Source organism: Plasmodium inui, assembly GCF_000524495.1.
Source record: "Plasmodium inui San Antonio 1 unplaced genomic scaffold supercont1.38, whole genome shotgun sequence".
Classification (NCBI taxonomy): domain Eukaryota; phylum Apicomplexa; class Aconoidasida; order Haemosporida; family Plasmodiidae; genus Plasmodium; species Plasmodium inui.
In genome coordinates, this window is record NW_008481872.1 from 76424 (window position 1) to 93061 (window position 16638).

Below are 16638 nucleotides of genomic sequence, written 5' to 3' on the forward strand. Positions count from 1 at the left end.
TCTCCCCTACCGTTCGGCTGACTATAATTTTGCAAAACGTTTCCACAAAGGAGTCATCTAAATCGAACATGTTGTAAGAAACGTCTATGGTGCCTAGGGAGTTGTTTAGCAAAAAGCTTTCGAAAAGCTAAGAGGTAGAGGAGTGGAAATATGGGGGGTGGTTGAATGCATAAACCAAATTGGAGGAAGCGGAGGTACACTTTGCTTGGGAAGTAGACTTCACAGCTAAACTGAGAGAAAGGTTCATTCTCCTTACGGCGTTCATCCCTTGTGCGTTAAACTTATTCCCACTTAAATTCAAAGTAGTTAGAGAAGAGTTCAAGTATATGACTATGTCTATGATATATTTGATGCAGTCGTTGCCCATGTTGCAGTACTGTAAGGGAAAGTAAAAAAAAAAAAAAAAAAAAAGCGAAGTCAAATAATATTAGGGGAAATGCGACTTGTGGAGTTGCACATCTTAGTTCCTATGTGTGGGTTCACGCCTACACACATTTGAGTATTTTAAAATTACTTGAAAGCTGAGCGTTTTTAAACTGTTATAGTTGCAAAGAGACAGGGACAGGTACTTGAGGCAGTGGCATTTTAAGTTAATGCAATCTATGGATAGATTTTCTAGCTTTAAAAAAACGTTCACAAAGGGGTTATATCTTTTTGGCATGCTATTACCGGTTGAGCGGTCGTGTGGCGGCGGGATGAATATCACTTAGGGAGAATTCGAATTAGCAGCGCCTCCGCTCATTTGGCACAAACAGGGGCACATCACACGTTGGCGAACGTCGCACATTGGTGAATATCGCACATTGGTAAATGTCGCACATTGGTGAACGTCGCACATTGGTGAACGTCGCAACCTTCGCATAGCTTCTGCTTAGGACCCACCTTTGCATAACCATTATCGTACAACGATTTGGAAAGAAGCACAATTCCGTTTATATCTATGTTACTATTGAACAGGCTGAACGATTTAACATTACACATATTTTTGTTAACCATTTCGTTGGGTGGTTCTTCTTCCCGCTCTTTTTCTCTTCCAACACCTTTTTTTTTTAAATTAAGTTTACTCTTTTTATCTACGTTTATGCTCTTCTTCCTCACATTTTTGGTGTTTTTTTTTAAAAGTTCGCTGATTTTTATGTTGTCCATGTAAAAACAAATTGCCTTTATTATGTCATTTCCGTTTTGGACATTCAGGACGTTGATTCGGTTAATGCGCTGTTGGTGTAGCAAAGGGGTGAAGTGAACACGAACCCGATGAGGGGGCCATACAAGTGTTCCTATAGATGCCTGCTGTTTCTGTGCATGCGCTATGGGGAAATTTCTCATCGTGCACAAGCTAAGCACAATTTTTACGTCGTAACTGGAATCAATCATTGACAAAATTAAGAAGGAAAAAGCATCCGAGTCAACATCCTCGTAAATGGTTAAGGTCCCATTACTTTCTTTATTCTCCTTTTAAAAAAGTTAATTGCAAAATGCATGAAGTGAAAAATTGTTTATATTGATGGTATGGTAGATTCTCTTCCTTTGGAAAAAAAAAAAAAATAATTCATGTGCCAAATTCGGAGGAAGTGGACGCTTTCTGTATTTCTCACGGGACTAATAGTTTTTGATGCCTCGATGGTACCTTTATCAGGAATTCGTCTATCACGTAAGAGCTCTTCTTCTTGAACTTTTTTAGCAACAAGTAGTAGCAGTCCACGAGGTTCTTAAAAGAGGAAGAAAAGGAGAGGCAAATGTATATTTTTTGAATTCTCACGACGATTGTAATTTGGCACATTTACTCATTCTGTCTTTCATATCATGGTTTATTCGTTTCAACTTTGTAGTCTTCATTGGGTTTGGTGGATTTTTCGTTCTCCATTTTGGCTACATCATTGTGTTATCAGTTCATGTTCCAGTGGAGCAGTTCTAAATTGGGGAAAAGACTTGATCCCCGTCCATCCAGGGGCAGTTACGTGTGGAAGGGTATATGCAACCTCTTTTGGCACCAAAAAATTTACGTTAATGATTCACATGTAACATGTCTTTACGCGTTATTACTATGCAGAGTGGGAAACATATGTCGGGAGAGTGTTTTTCTGAAATGGAAGATTTTCTTATGGCCCCTGTTTTACCGGTTTATGGCAGCTCCGCGTAGGCAAAAAATGTGCACATTTGCTGCGTAACTCTTCGGGAACAATTTCGTGCATATATTATAGTCCCTTAAGCACTTCTCAGGGGGAAGAAAAAAAGGCGCTGAAAAATGATACATGAAGGGATGGACAAAATAGCCTTTACTTTTGTGTATGATTGATCATATAGAGGTCCCATTTGTGTAGGTACCTAACCCTACTGATGCAAGTCATATGTTACACTTTCGCGTATGCAAGAATGGATATATATATAGATATATTTTTTTTTTTCTTCTTCCGTGTAATAAGACATAGTCTTCGACCTTCGTAAAATTGCATAATGTACACATTTACATATAATTTTGGGAGGGAAAAGATTCTGTACCCGGCCTAAATTACAAAATGAGGGTTTACCCCTCTTTGCTTCTCAGCATTTTAGCCACACTGTCAGGTGGGTACAAAGCGTTTGCACGCTTCAAAATGATGATAATACTGGTAGGGGCTGCCAATAGCGTGAAGTGGGAGACGCCGCATAAGAAAAACGGAGTTTCCCAATTCAGGACGTATTACGCGCTTTCGAATTGGGGACGTTTGTTGTTTTCTTTTTTCGTTGCATTAGGCTGTGTAGGATTCAAAAAAAAAAAAAATGAAGGGCACAATTTCTTTTTTATAGAAATGTCGGCACTCATTTTTTAATTTCCTATGCCGTGTGCTTTAATTTTAGAAAGGAATCTGCAGATAGGTCGGCATAAATTGAGAACCGAGAGAGAAAAAATGCCACCAAAGTGTCCATAAAAATGTCGTTAAGAGGAAAGTATTTCCCCCCGTTCGTTTTTACTTTGCTATACTATTTCATCTATTATCGGCTTTTCATTTCCCCTCTTATTCGTTATGAATCTATTTGGTCCTTTATCCTTATGCATTCATGTATTCTCATTCGAGCACAGAGCAGAGTAACAAAATCAAGATGTAACTATAAATATACACACACGCGTGAGAACCGCATTTGTTGTTTGCCGTAAAAACTGCCCTTTTCATACTTGGCCTTTGTGATTAAATTGCCATGATGGTTAAAGCATTGTTCTGCCTGTTTGTGGAAAACGTCACGTGCGTTCACTCTGCTGAATATAATGAAACATTAGTCACCATTTTCTCGTAACACCCAAATGAATATTTTTTCCCCCTCCTTTTAATTCAGCGAGGTGGGTGGTATGTTTATGATTTTCTCCGTTTACGCATAACATTTGAAAGAGAAAAAAAGGAAATAAATAGTTAACACATTTTACCACTTTTTTTTCTTTACCTGGTGTGAAAATATTCAGCAAAGAGGTGGCCGTGTACCACAATGCGTTTATACAAATATTAAGTGAATGTAGCTCCAAGTGGTGATAACTATCTACATTTTGCATAAGAATTCAAGGACATATTACGAAATTGATGCGTATGTACAGGGCAAAGGGAAGAAATAAAAGGATGAGATTTTTCGTTGTGTCTGTATCACACAGTATAAGGCTCATGAGTCCTTTTACGCACTAATTTTGAAATAGGAACAAATAATATACTGCATATGTCTGTCAGCTACTGCACACAAACTGATGACGTAGTAGTGTTTGCCTACGTACACAAAAATTTTTCTTTCATATTTATGTAAACGAGATATGTACTTTTCGTTATTAACTCTCTTATGAACATTTTACGTGGTTATAATACATGAAGAACTGGGCCATATATGACGGTTCAAATTTTGGAGTATTTTCTGGAGCACACGTTTTGTTCTATTACTGCATTTTCTACGAAGCGCAGTCGCTCCCTGTAAAATATGTTACAGGGGGTAAAATGCCCATTTTATGGTTTGTATGAGCCCATTCGATGCCAGTCCTACGCACTTAGTACGTTGTTTTTCTATCTATAGGGTTATATTATGATTTTAAAAGGCGAATTTGCACAGGTTGGTATTTGCCATGTTGGATCAGTTGCTTCTATTTTTGCCAAGAATAATTCTTGGAGCAGCAAATCTTTTTTAACTGTTCTTTTTCATGGCAGCATTATTTTTATGGAGGAACATTTCCTTTGCACCCTGCTGCAGTTTACTGCTTATTTTTTAAACCATCGATGATTTTCCGTTAATAAACATCTTTTTTTTTTTTCCCAACAGATATGCTGTTACATTTTTGACACATGAGCTCCATTTTTAAGAGACACTCCTTTACTTAAGGGTCTTCACAATAATATGTATTGATACCATACAACTGGGAAGTTATTTTCCATTTTAATCTACATATATATCACTAGTGAATGTAGATTTATATACTTATGAGGATGGGCAATTGGGGGTATGGTCAGTTATATATATAGAGGTAGGGGGCCTTGGCAAAAATGTTCCATTATATATGCAACTGACCAAACCCAAAATGTCGATTGAATCGACGGAACTTGTCCCCAATAGTGAATTGACTAAACACGCTAAAATGCATTCTGATATAAATGACTCACATAAGAGAATTTTAATATAGTCTGGGATGGGGAGGGAGCGTTTAAAATGAAAAGGAAAAATAATAAGTACAAAAAATTAGTACTGTAAAATTGAGTACAAATACCCGATTGGCTGAAAACATTTCAAAATATGACTAATTTTACGGCCATTTCAATTTTTTAAAAAAGACAAAATTTTGGAAAGCTTTCAAAAAAAGAAAATGGAAATTGCTTAAAAAACAAATTTTGTGTGCAGATCTTATTTGGATGTAAAACACTTTAAAGTACTGCGCGATTTTGCGATTTCTTTAATATGATAAAATATGGAATACCCAACGAATTGAACAATTCTGAAAAGACAAATTGAGTGTGATCCCCCATTTGGAAGTAAAACACTTTAAAGTACCGTACGATTTTACCGCTTTCTACTTTATTTAAAACAATAAAATCTTGAGTCCTAAACGAAATCGCACATCCTTTAAATAAAAAAATTAAAAATGCTGAAATAGTGAGAGTAATTTTTATTTTATTTCAGTTTGAAATAAATTTTTCTAATATATTCTCCTGCCATTAGGATAATTTTATTAAAGCTTAAAATTTGATGATGCGCCCATTTTATTTTACAACTGTTATTCATGTGCTTAAAGAGAAAACCATTGCATAGAGAGTCAAATCGACCAGTTCTGGTCTGATATTTACCAACATTGAATGACTGAAATTTGATGATAAAACAAAAGACAACATAATCGATCCACTTTCACAGTTTGCATAAACATCATTTAATGGTAATGAAATGTTTTGTAGTTGTATAAATTTTAGGCAATCTATCCGGGAAACGCACTCACGAGAGTTATCCTGTTGTAGTTAAATGAGTCTATGCTTTTAATTTTATTTTTATTTTCCCGATACTGACGTGTGCATTTTAATCTTCCGTTTCCCTTCAAGAATTGTAGGAAATCGAGCTGAATCAGGAATTTCAAATGCAGATACTGCAGTGACATCGAGGTAAGTATAGCTACACAAGGCATATTACAATCGAGTAAGGAGTATGCGATACGCATGTAATTATTATCAAGCAAATACATATGCTATACGCATATAACTCAGATTATTCAATAATATACACAGATTTATAGCGTGATAACGCATGATTAAACCACCTAAGGGGATAAAATCAAGGATGCCACACGAGGGCCCGAATATTGCGTGCAATCATAGCAGAGTGGCCCTCCACAATATTAAGCAAGATATGATACAATACGATATGATATATTATCCCATGGTCAAGTTCGCGTTGTTCGTGATATACAATAAATAATCATATACATAAGGAGCATTTTACCACTTTTACTATAGCACACCCTCCATTAGCGTTAATATATATCATGCTATAATTCGCAGATTGCGAGTATACACACATAATTATTCCGAAGTATATATTATGCGAGAAGATCGAATATATATCATACTAATTAGTATTATGTCCAGCGGTGGGCGGTGTATAAGCCCAAGTTTAAGTCATTTTTTTTTTTTTAGCTTGTAGAATGCAACTCACAGGAGAAGTTTGAGGATGCCCCATTTCCTTATGATCGGCTTTGACTGGTACAGACGTGTATCCTTTGAAAAGTAATCTGAATATGCATATGTAGTCAAGTTGATCCTCTTCTTTATAACACTATAATGTTCATGGGACTAATGGTGTGTATCCTTCCTAAAGAAGTTAAGTAAACCATTCATTTAAGACCCATATATTATAAGGATAGAAAGGAATTATTTGAGTAGGAATATGCTCCTATGTTTTCAATCGATTTATAGGTGTGAATAGGAAACTACACACTGTATATTGGAGATAAGCCTCAGGTGATAATCTATTAATTTAAACACTGCTGAATAACATAAAGGATGTTACCCATTTCGATGAAGATACCACGATTATGTCATTGCGTAGTGAATCAATTGATGGGAATAATGGTATGAATTCTTATACGATTAGGTGACCTCATTGCCACTGTGTATAATAGCATCGGGTACACTTACAAATTTGTATAAAATTATAATTGGCCAATCTTAGAATTAGATCTATAAATCGTATACCAAATTTATAGTGTACCATATGATGTATGTACAACATCCCCGTTTAGTACCTTTTACAAAAGTACTGGCTGTGTACAAGTCCACATAATATGTGATTATAACCATAAATCAATCTATTTTGCACACATAACCACTAACAACAGATTGAACTATAAAACTGTTATGCATCTAGCTGTTTTGTACTCATATCTTGCCTGGGTAATTGTTAAACTTTACAAAATGGGTGACTTGTCGGGGAAGTCGTTATATACATATTTTACATACCCCTGGTTCATCTTGATGGTAGTCATATATGCTTGTCTCAAAGATTAAGTTGTGCTAATGAAAGGATATATGCATATTTTTATATGCAGAAAGTGCTAACATTTCATTAAAACTGTTATAAATCTACTTGGCTTTTTCTTTATAGGGATAACTACGGAGAAGCTGTAGCTAATATTTGCTATAGTACTCTTGATTAACTGCTTGGGTGCGTATTTGTCAAGTCTTTTAAGAAGAAAGTTTTAATAGCTTTATGAATGATAACAACGAAGCGTGAGACATAAACAGATTCGTCCATTTTTTAGTGTGTATCAATCGAGTTTCTGACCTATCAGCTGTTGATGTTAGGGTATTGGCCTAACATGGCTATAACGGGTAACGTGAAATTAGAGTTCGAAACCGGAGAGGGAGGCTGGGAAATAGTTACCACATCTAAGGAAGGCAGCAGGCGCGTAAATTACCCAATTCTAAAGAAGAGAGGTAGTGACAAGAAATAACAATACAAGGCCAATCTGCTTTGTAGTTAGAATGATGGGAATTTAAAACCTTCCCAAAACTCAATTGGAGGGCAACTCTGGTGCCAGCAGTCGAGGTAATTCCATCTCCAATAGCGTATATTAAAATTGTTGCAGTTAAAAGGCTTGTAGTTGAATTTCAAAGAATCGATATCTTAAGTAACGCTTTTTAGCTTAATCCACATAACTCATACTTGGTATCGACTTTGTGCGCATTTTGTTAATTACTTGCTCTTTTAATTAAAAGGATTCTTTTTAAGATCTTTCTTTTTTGCTTCGGCATTTTAGGAGATCTTGTTACTTTGAGTAAATTAGAGTGTTCAAAGCAAACAGATTATAGCATCTTTATGCGTCTGAATACTAAAGCATGGAATAAAAAAATTGAAGAAACCAGAATTTTTGTTATTTTTTTTCCTATTTTGGCTTAGTTACGATTAATAGGCCTAACTTGGGGGAATTCGTACTCAGATGCCAAAGGTGAAATTCTAAGATTTTCTGGAGACAAACAACTGCGAAAGTATTTGCCTAAAATACTTCCATTAATCAAGAAAGAAAGTTAAGGGAGTGAAGATGATCAGATATCGTCGTAATCTTAACCATAAACTATGCCGACTAGGCTTTGGATGAAAGATTTTAAAATTAGAGTTTTTTCTCTGAGAAGTTAAAACTCTTAGATTTGCTTCCGTCAGTGTCTTATGAAAAATCAAAGTCTTTGGGTTCTGGGGCGAGTATTCGCGCAAGCGAGAAAGTTAAAAGAATTGACGGAAGGGCACCACCAGGCGTGGAGCTTGCGGCTTAATTTGACCCAACACGGGAAAACTCACTAGTTTAAGACAAGAGTAGGATTGACAGATTAATAGCTCTTTCTTGATTTCTTGGATGGTGATGCATGGCCGTTTTTAGTTCGTGAATATGATTTGTCTGGTTAATTTCGATAGCGAACGAGATCGTAACCTGCTAATTTTCGCCAAATACGACATATTCTTATGCAGGATTGAACCTAATTGATTTGTTTATTTCGAAGTGCACATATGAGGATCGTGACTATGTGACGCGTTAGTATTCTTCTGTCGATTCACTGATGCGACACATATTTCTCGTTCTTTCTTCCTTGAGCTTTTTAATTCGCTTATCCTACAGTTTCTTTTTTTGTGCAAGAATGCATTTGCTTTGGGCATAAAGCTTCTGAGAGTAATGGTATGTGTATAACACAAGGAAGTTTAAGGCAACGAAACAGGTTCTGGGATGCCCTGAGATAAAATAGCCTGCACGCGTGCTACACTCATATATACAAGGTGGTTAAATAGAAATATGCTTCTACTTGCAGTTGCATGCTTTTCCTCCACTGCAAAGTGTAGTTAACCTTTATTATTACATATCATGATGAGGATAGATTATTTCAATTATTAATCCTGAACGAGGAACGTCTAGTAAGCGCGATTCATTAAATTGCGCTGACTACGTCCCTGCCCTTTGTACACACCGCCCGTCGCTCCTACCGATTAGAAGATATGACGAATTGTTTGAACACGAAGAAAGGGGATTATTTATCCTTTTTGCTCTGAAAAAAGTCGAAAATCTTATCTATTAAAGGAGGGAGAACTCCTTATAAGGTTTCCCTAGGTTCACCTACGGATGGTGTTTCTGACGCAACGAAAAATATTGGTGCTTGTAAGATAGTAAAATTGGCTAGACGTGTATTTTTAGAACATTTGAAGTGAATATTTGCAGTACACTACTATTGGTTTCATGGAAAACAAACGTTATGGGTGTTTAGAAATACTAAGAAGGGTGTACCTTCCAACTTCTGAATATATTTGGAAATAGGATGTTATGGAAGTTACTATCCCCTTTCTATGTGAAAAAAGTGCCACTCTGTTTCTGTTTTACATTACAGAAAATTAATTAAATCAATTTTTTTCATAACATGTGAAATTGTAGGGGGTGGGAGGCATCTAATACACAGAATGTTGAAGTGCTATTTTATTGAGAGATGTAAGCGGTTGCAAAATTATGTACTTAACGTATATTTATCGCAATATGAGCTCGCATCCCTTCCAGTTTTTTTAAAAGAATGGGTCAATCTTAAAGATGGATCTGTCTCTTGGTTTCTAGAGCCATGAAGGGCGAAACGAAGTGCAATTCGCAATGAAAATTGCCGTGATTGTGAATCATGTGAAAGCTGAATGTAAACTACACGAATTATTCCTTGAAGAATAATAATATTCCTTCATAAAACTTTGAAAGCGAAAAGGTCATTATGCGATGCCTTACATTTTCCGAAAGAAGGAATATTTTACTTTACGTGTGCACATGTAGAGAGATGTCTGAAAAGTTACCACATGTATTGACTGGCTTGTGGCTGTTGGGGGCTCCGAACGACGTTGTTTTCCAATCCTTCGATGTTCACTCTTTCCATCATTCGGACGCAGAAGTCTAACTGTATCGGATTGTTCACCTGCTAACAGGGAACATGAGCTAGGTTCAGACCGTCCTGAGGCAAGTTAATTTTACCCTACTGATGAATTTGCTATCATTTCATTATACATGTAATACTGTGACAGCGATGCAGCTTCGTACGAGACGATTAGTTCGTGGAGCAATTGGTGGACAAATCGGCGTTGCGAAGTTAAGTATGTTGGATAATGGCCGAACGCCTCTTAAGACCGAACAAGAACCCACGTTCATTAAACAATATTATTGTGATATTTTTTGTAACAAATTTTTTACCGTCAATGTGAAAGAGAAATTATATGTGCAGCCTGTGTAACAACCAACAAGTGCACTATTAATCCCATTAACATAGTACTACTTTTGTGTCTTTTCTTCGAAATCTGCGCAAAAAGAAAGTTAAAATTGCATTTTAACAACACGAAAGATTTTGTGTGTTTTTGTAGACGACTAATATCATCTCGGGGTGCTGTAAACATTAAAGTAAACTTTGTTTTACCATCTGTTATGGCTTATTCTCATTGATATAAGAAATTTTTAACAATCAAAAAAAAAAAAAAAATCATAATAATATGGAGTAGCCGAACGGCTGTCCGTGTTAGTGTGCGTACAATTTTAATGAATCAATATTTTGAAAATAACCTGAGTTATTTTTTTGCGGTCTCAAAGGCAGGTATTTCTACGCGCCAACATTTTTTGTCATGTCGAGATTCGTGATACATGAATATATGATATATATATGTACATATATGTAAGTTAGTGAAGAAGCTAAATATATTATACCTTAAAAATAATTAAGTACGGTCTGTTGTAAGAACTTACGAAATGGAATGAAACAAAAAGGGTTGTTCAATTTGGTCAGGTACTTATTTTATGAGAGGGTAAAAGGAAAGGAGACTTTTGATATTCTGGCTTAGAAGAAGTGTTAGTTTGATTATATATGGGTTGGCTAGTTGACATAATAGGAGGAGGGGATACTTTGCATTATAGAACCCATGCGGAGAAGAGTTACATTTTTTTGTTATCAATAGGAAAAGTGAGATGTTCCAATGGCGTGTCCTTGTATTTATGCTTGTTTGAGAGATACACAAATGTGTTCTATGCATATGTACATATATTATTGCATATTGAGTAAGCACACAATTAATTTGTGCTCAGTTTTTAGGCAGTTATAAAGAAGTTGTGTTTTGTTCGTAAGTGCTTCTTCAGTAGACAGGGGTTAGAAAAAAATCCAAGGTAAAGTAATCTTTTTGTCAATGTACGTTATAAGTTCGTAATTATATACACTTAATAGGGTTTTTTGTGTTGGCGCATATGCTGCATGTAGGATCTGCAGATTCTACATGAAGTGTCCAGAAATATTTAATTTCAGAAACATCTGGATAATACAGTAGTGTATACTAATGCAACGACTGAGAAAGCGAAGTAGAAATAAATGTTTTGTGGTATACACTTTTAGGGGCTAACAAGAAGTGGATGTTCCACTTTCAAAGGAGACCTTAGAGCGTAATGTAACTACTTTGTTTTTTTTTTTTATTAAGGAGGGGAAAGGAGGTTTCATTTACGAGAACGTAATACGAAGCAACAAGGAAGGGTAATTATCATCATGGGGTGTGTTAAGTTACTTTGGTTTGTTGAGATGATTCGCTCTCTCTTTTGTTGTTACCTCTTTGAAAAACAGTCCACATTGAAATGCAAAAGGTTTGCACTCAATGGGCACCATAACAATGATAAACAATTAATATATCAAATGGTACTAAGTGAAACATATAAGTAGTTAGGAAAGAAATCTGTGTTGTACTATTGTAATGTACCACACGTACTTCCCCTCACCTTGATGCATTCTTCATACAGACAGACGCATTTTGGCAAATATGTATAGGCCACAAATATGTACTCCATTCATTGGAAAGTGTAAAGGAATGGGGTTCTCAAAGGTGTGTTTCATTTTGAGGTCAAATGATATGGCTAAAATTTGTCTACAAACATATTATTCCATCATTACATCATTAGATGATGCTCATGCAACAAAAAATATAATACATAATGTATAGTATAACACTTAAGTTCAGTCGTCTAGTCACTCCTGTTGGGCATCCATCGATGGGAAGCTGTGTAAATATTACATGAGCCACGGAATAGAGAACTAACAAAACAAAAAAGCTGTTTACTTTATTCACATTATATGCGAATAGTTAATCAAGAGAATTTATATGTTCAACTATTATGTACAAACATAAAAATTATGTGCTATTCATTTGTGCCTTGGTTTAATGTTCTAAAGGTGGTCATTTCGCAACGTTTTGAATATGCATCAACCGATAAAGCGTAGGGAGGGAAGGTGCCAGAGTAGGAGACGCTTTTATGATAACTTATTACATTTCCGCTGAAGAGAGGCGTCATTTTAGATAAATTCCGTTCTCTCACAAATTTCAATTTTTGCCTCTTTCTTTCCTCAGTGTAACATTTTTTAAAGCTTCATCCAATTCGTCGTAGGCTACTTTTTTTTTTTCCTTAATAAAGGCATTCCACGTTTCTATACTATCATTTAAAATTTTGATGAAATCACTTGTTTTGCACGTCTCTTTTTTTTGTAAATATAGTTTTAAGCGTCCATCATCATCATTATCTGATAGTCTTATAAGATCTCTTCCAAGTTTTTTATATTGATTAAACCAACATTTTTTTTGAAAATTTTGTTCTTGTTTATATTTAGTTGCTAACATAGCCGTTGCCATCTTCAAGCATTCAAGAAGATGACGAAAATTTGATACATGTTCATTGTATAGAGTTGAATAGATTTTGCACATGTCTTGTGTTGTTATATCGGGGTGACACGATTTTAGTCTATTTTCCATTTCCTGGGTAAGTTGCACATGACCGCATGATCTCTCCAAATACTCTTCTACTGTTTCATCGGTTAATGGTATTTTGTTTCTTTTTTTGGTCCCTTCATTCGATGAATTCTGTTTTACTATAGTACCTCTCATGGTGAGCACCATTCTTTCACCCAGGGACCTTGGTGGTCCATGATGTAGGCGCAGCTGGGGGAGACCATTATTACTACTCTCATATGTGCAGATATTCTACATAAGAGTATAAAGGGGAGGGGTATCACATGCTACAGTTTTCTTGTGTAATTTAACACGCATTATTATGCTCGATTATGGCACATGCATGCTAAGAAAATGACGTTCGATCCGGTAAGAAGATTGGCCAGGCACTATGAGTTTATGCGAATAATCCTATATACACGTTATCTATCACTCGGGGCCATTTCTCTTATACTTACCAGTAGTAGGATATAGAAAAGGGCGAATAACGTTGCACCAAGAGATGGTCTGGTCCGTAGGTTATAACTGGAGAAGGCTCTTTTTTTTGCATTGTGTCTGGAATAGTCAGATGCATTTGTGCTTGCTGGTGCCTCCCGCAGCGCCATGTTTTAAGTTAAAAATTGAAATACGAAATAGGGAAATAACACAATAACTTTATTTAAAGTAAAGCATATACAGCACGCTACTATATAATATATATACGTAGCTACTTTTTCTGATAAAAAGAAGTTATTATAATTGCGCCGATAAAACTTGGTTTCTTTAACCTATATCTTGATCGTTGCATGTGTAATTCACCTTTTTATGTGGTGAAAGTATTTATGTCTATATATGTATTTATATATGTAGATAACTATATACAGATATATATACTACGAGCAGCCTTTTTTGGGGGGTAAAAAAATTGTTCAACATAAAAATGGTTTTACAAGGGAGCTACCCCATGAAAAAAAAAAAAATGCACCAGGAAAAAATCGGCTTGACAAAAAAATTAATTCATCAAAAAATTGATGGTAGAAATGCCAGCCCCGACATGAGAACAAATTCGTTCAAATGATATTATAAATATAGTACAGGGGTCATGTTAAAAATTTCGTTTAGCTAGTCAATAAGTAGTTGCCCAAACCCATATATATTAATTAAGCACACTTAATCACTATATGCATTTATGTAGTGCCCGATATACATAGATTTCACACTGTATATATGTTAACCTCTATATTATTTTAGTGCGATCGCCACGCTTTTGTATCTATAAAGACTTGTAATACTGAATAACGTGAAACGCATATATATGGTAGACATTATTAAAATTTTTTTCTGGATTGAGCATTGCCAGAGATTTAACTTGGTTATTTTTGGCGGATTCTTTCAAAATCCACAGCGATTGTTTCTGATAAAAAAATCGTCTTTTATATTAACTAATAATAGAAGCCCATAAAAATATATGGCACTTTTTCATTGCATAAGAGAAGAAATGCGTTGCAACTTATGAAAATCAAAGTGAAAATTGAAAGGGAAAAATTATAACGATAAAATTAAGTTGCTCCTCTAACTTTTCTTTTATGTAGTACTAATTATGCTTTTTCTCTTTTATTTTACTACATTATCGCCCTTTGTCTTATAAGTGATGTAAGGCTAATTGTTTGTCTGTATAAGCACGTGTTTATTTCTATTGTACAAGCGCTTTCTAACCTATTTTGACATATACATTCACTTAATTTTTGGAAAGGAGGGAGAGAAGAGAATGTCCTTATTTTGTTATTTTTTTTGGTCTTGAACGCCTTCGTAAAATACTCCTTTTAATTTTAAGAATTAAAAGGGGGATTAACCTTTTTTTTTTTTTTATTGCAGGCATTATTTTTTGGCTAGCTGAACTAACGCAAAAGTTGACGAAAAAATATTTTCTGCGCAGGACTTAAAAAAAGAAAGTTAGTGCTTCCATAAAGATAAATCGTATAGTAAAAAAAGAAAAATAAATAAATACCATATCACAGCAATGTAGTTATTTTTTGTGGAGGCTCTGGTGCATGCATACATAAGTAGTAGTACTCTCTCTGTTATGTAAACAGCTGAATGCATCGTTTATAATAGAATTGTATTTTTGGAAATATAAATTACGCCTGAAAGAACAGCTCTACCCTGGTTATCCTTACGTAAAAGTATTCAGAGTACTTTAGATTATCCCCCAAGAAGCAGTTTTTTTTTAAGTGGCTATTTCCTTCATGCATTCAACCCCTCTAGAATTCACGAAGGAGTTAACGAATTTAACGCATTAACGGATTTACCCATTCAGCGACTGGACGCACGAATTTCTTTTTTTTGAATGTACAAGAAATTAACCGAACACTTATTGGGATTTACCATTCAGATATTTTTCTAAGGAATATACCCAACTTATATCAATAATGATAAATTCTTTATTATTATTGCGTAGGTAATTTTTGCTTGTCAACATGTTTCATGAAATTATTTCGATTTAGCTGTTCAAAAATATACAAGGTGTATTTTTATAATTTTTTTTAAAATAATATTATTTAGAAAGAAATTATAGAGGTATTGATCTGAACTTTTACGAATTCACTATGAAGGAAGAGGGGAAAAGAATAAAAATAATTAAAACAACAATATTTCTAGGTAATTTTTCCGTTATGGAAGCTTAAAATGTTTCGGAAGAAATATAAAGTGTTACATATACTGTCGAAACATGAGAAAAAGGAAAAATCATCAAAAGATTCTGTAATTGCTGATATTGAAACGTTCAGAACATGTAAGTGTAAAGGCGCACTAAATAAATGGTTTTTGTTTCTTAAAATTTTGATTGTTCCATTTTTAATATGGAATCTGCAGTACCCTAGTAATAGTGTAAGACAAGAGTAGCATTTTCCTTTTTCGGCGTCTGTTTGGGTGTTTTTCCCGTTTCTACACTTATTGGACAGGTTTTGTGTCTGTAAAATGGGGCGTTATGCTATAAGCTAGTGAATATTGAACCTGTGCGTATATATTTATGTATTTTTACACTTGATCAATATGGTTCCTTTTTTTTTTCTCTTAGTGTACCTCCGATGAATCGTGCGATTGGGGTAATGGCCTGCGGAAGAACCCTCCCCGCAGTGGTAATCGAATATTAATACAAACTCAGCACATTGAAAGAATCAACCATGGTGATGATCCAGTCGTGTGTTCCCGTCGTAATCAATACCTCCGGGAGAGTAATGTAAAATCAAGGTTCAGTAGATCAGCAACGAAATACCATGATAAGGAGAAAAAAATGAGTGAGAAAATGACCTCAAATAACAACACAATGAAGGCAGAGTTTAAGGACCCCTTTCTAAAAAGGGAAAAGAGAACAAGTCGAATGAATAGAAAGGGGAATATCAACCTTTATGATAATATTCAGGACATTTATGACGTATATCATAATATTAATAATGACTTGAAGTCCTACCAGGAAAACAGACTTCTTATTTTCCATAAAGATAATGTAAATGTAGAAAGCACGAAGAGCTGTAAAAATGGAAACACGTGTAGTGACCTAGGGGAAAGTTACGATGAGCAGGGAGAAAATGAACCTGATAGCTATGATCTCAAGGGACAAGATGATTTAGGTAAGGATGAGGGCGGTGATCAACACGGCAAGGAGGAAGATAAGAAAGCGGGAAAAGAGCAAGGTAAAGAGGGGAACCAGAAAGAAGATGCCGGAGATCACAACAGGGAAGAAGATAAGGGGGAGAAAAGTAAGGACGGCGAGGAAAATAGAGATAACGGTAAAAAGCATAACGATGATGATGAAAAGGAAGATGATGACAAGAAAGATGATGACAAGAAAGATGATGAAAAGAAAGATGATGAAAAGAAAGATGATGACAAGAAAGATGATGACAAGAAAGATGATGA

The 16638-nt window shown here is 35.2% G+C and overlaps 3 protein-coding genes and 1 non-coding gene across 4 annotated transcripts in view; 2 read left to right on the plus strand and 2 right to left on the minus strand.

Moving 5' to 3' along the window:
* The window catches only part of C922_05120 (hypothetical protein), a gene marked incomplete at both ends in the record, with an annotated part of 2235 nt that extends 371 nt beyond the window's left edge, over window positions 1-1864 (minus strand). Inside the window, 7 exons of the mRNA XM_008820693.1 lie at window positions 11-127; window positions 257-376; window positions 515-619; window positions 883-1215; window positions 1354-1452; window positions 1628-1708; window positions 1823-1864. Of these exons, the coding sequence (XP_008818915.1) occupies window positions 11-127; window positions 257-376; window positions 515-619; window positions 883-1215; window positions 1354-1452; window positions 1628-1708; window positions 1823-1864 (897 nt within the window). The remainder of the gene's footprint in view (window positions 1-10; window positions 128-256; window positions 377-514; window positions 620-882; window positions 1216-1353; window positions 1453-1627; window positions 1709-1822) is intronic.
* Window positions 1865-6944: 5080 nt separating this feature from the next.
* C922_05121 lies at window positions 6945-9102 on the plus strand. The gene has a single exon (XR_606809.1). It is a non-coding gene; the product is annotated as an 18S ribosomal RNA (ribosomal RNA).
* A 3237-nt stretch (window positions 9103-12339) lies between these two features.
* Window positions 12340-12897, minus strand: C922_05122 (hypothetical protein; the record flags this gene model as incomplete). The annotated part of the gene is made up of 1 exon (XM_008820694.1): window positions 12340-12897. One exon carries the CDS (start codon window positions 12895-12897, stop codon window positions 12340-12342), a length of 558 nt encoding a protein of 185 aa, XP_008818916.1.
* Window positions 12898-15405: 2508 nt separating this feature from the next.
* Window positions 15406-16638, plus strand: C922_05123 (hypothetical protein; the record flags this gene model as incomplete). Its single annotated transcript, XM_008820695.1, has 2 exons — window positions 15406-15606; window positions 15797-16638. Coding segments are annotated over 2 exons (1043 nt in total), but the record flags the coding sequence as incomplete, so codon positions are not given.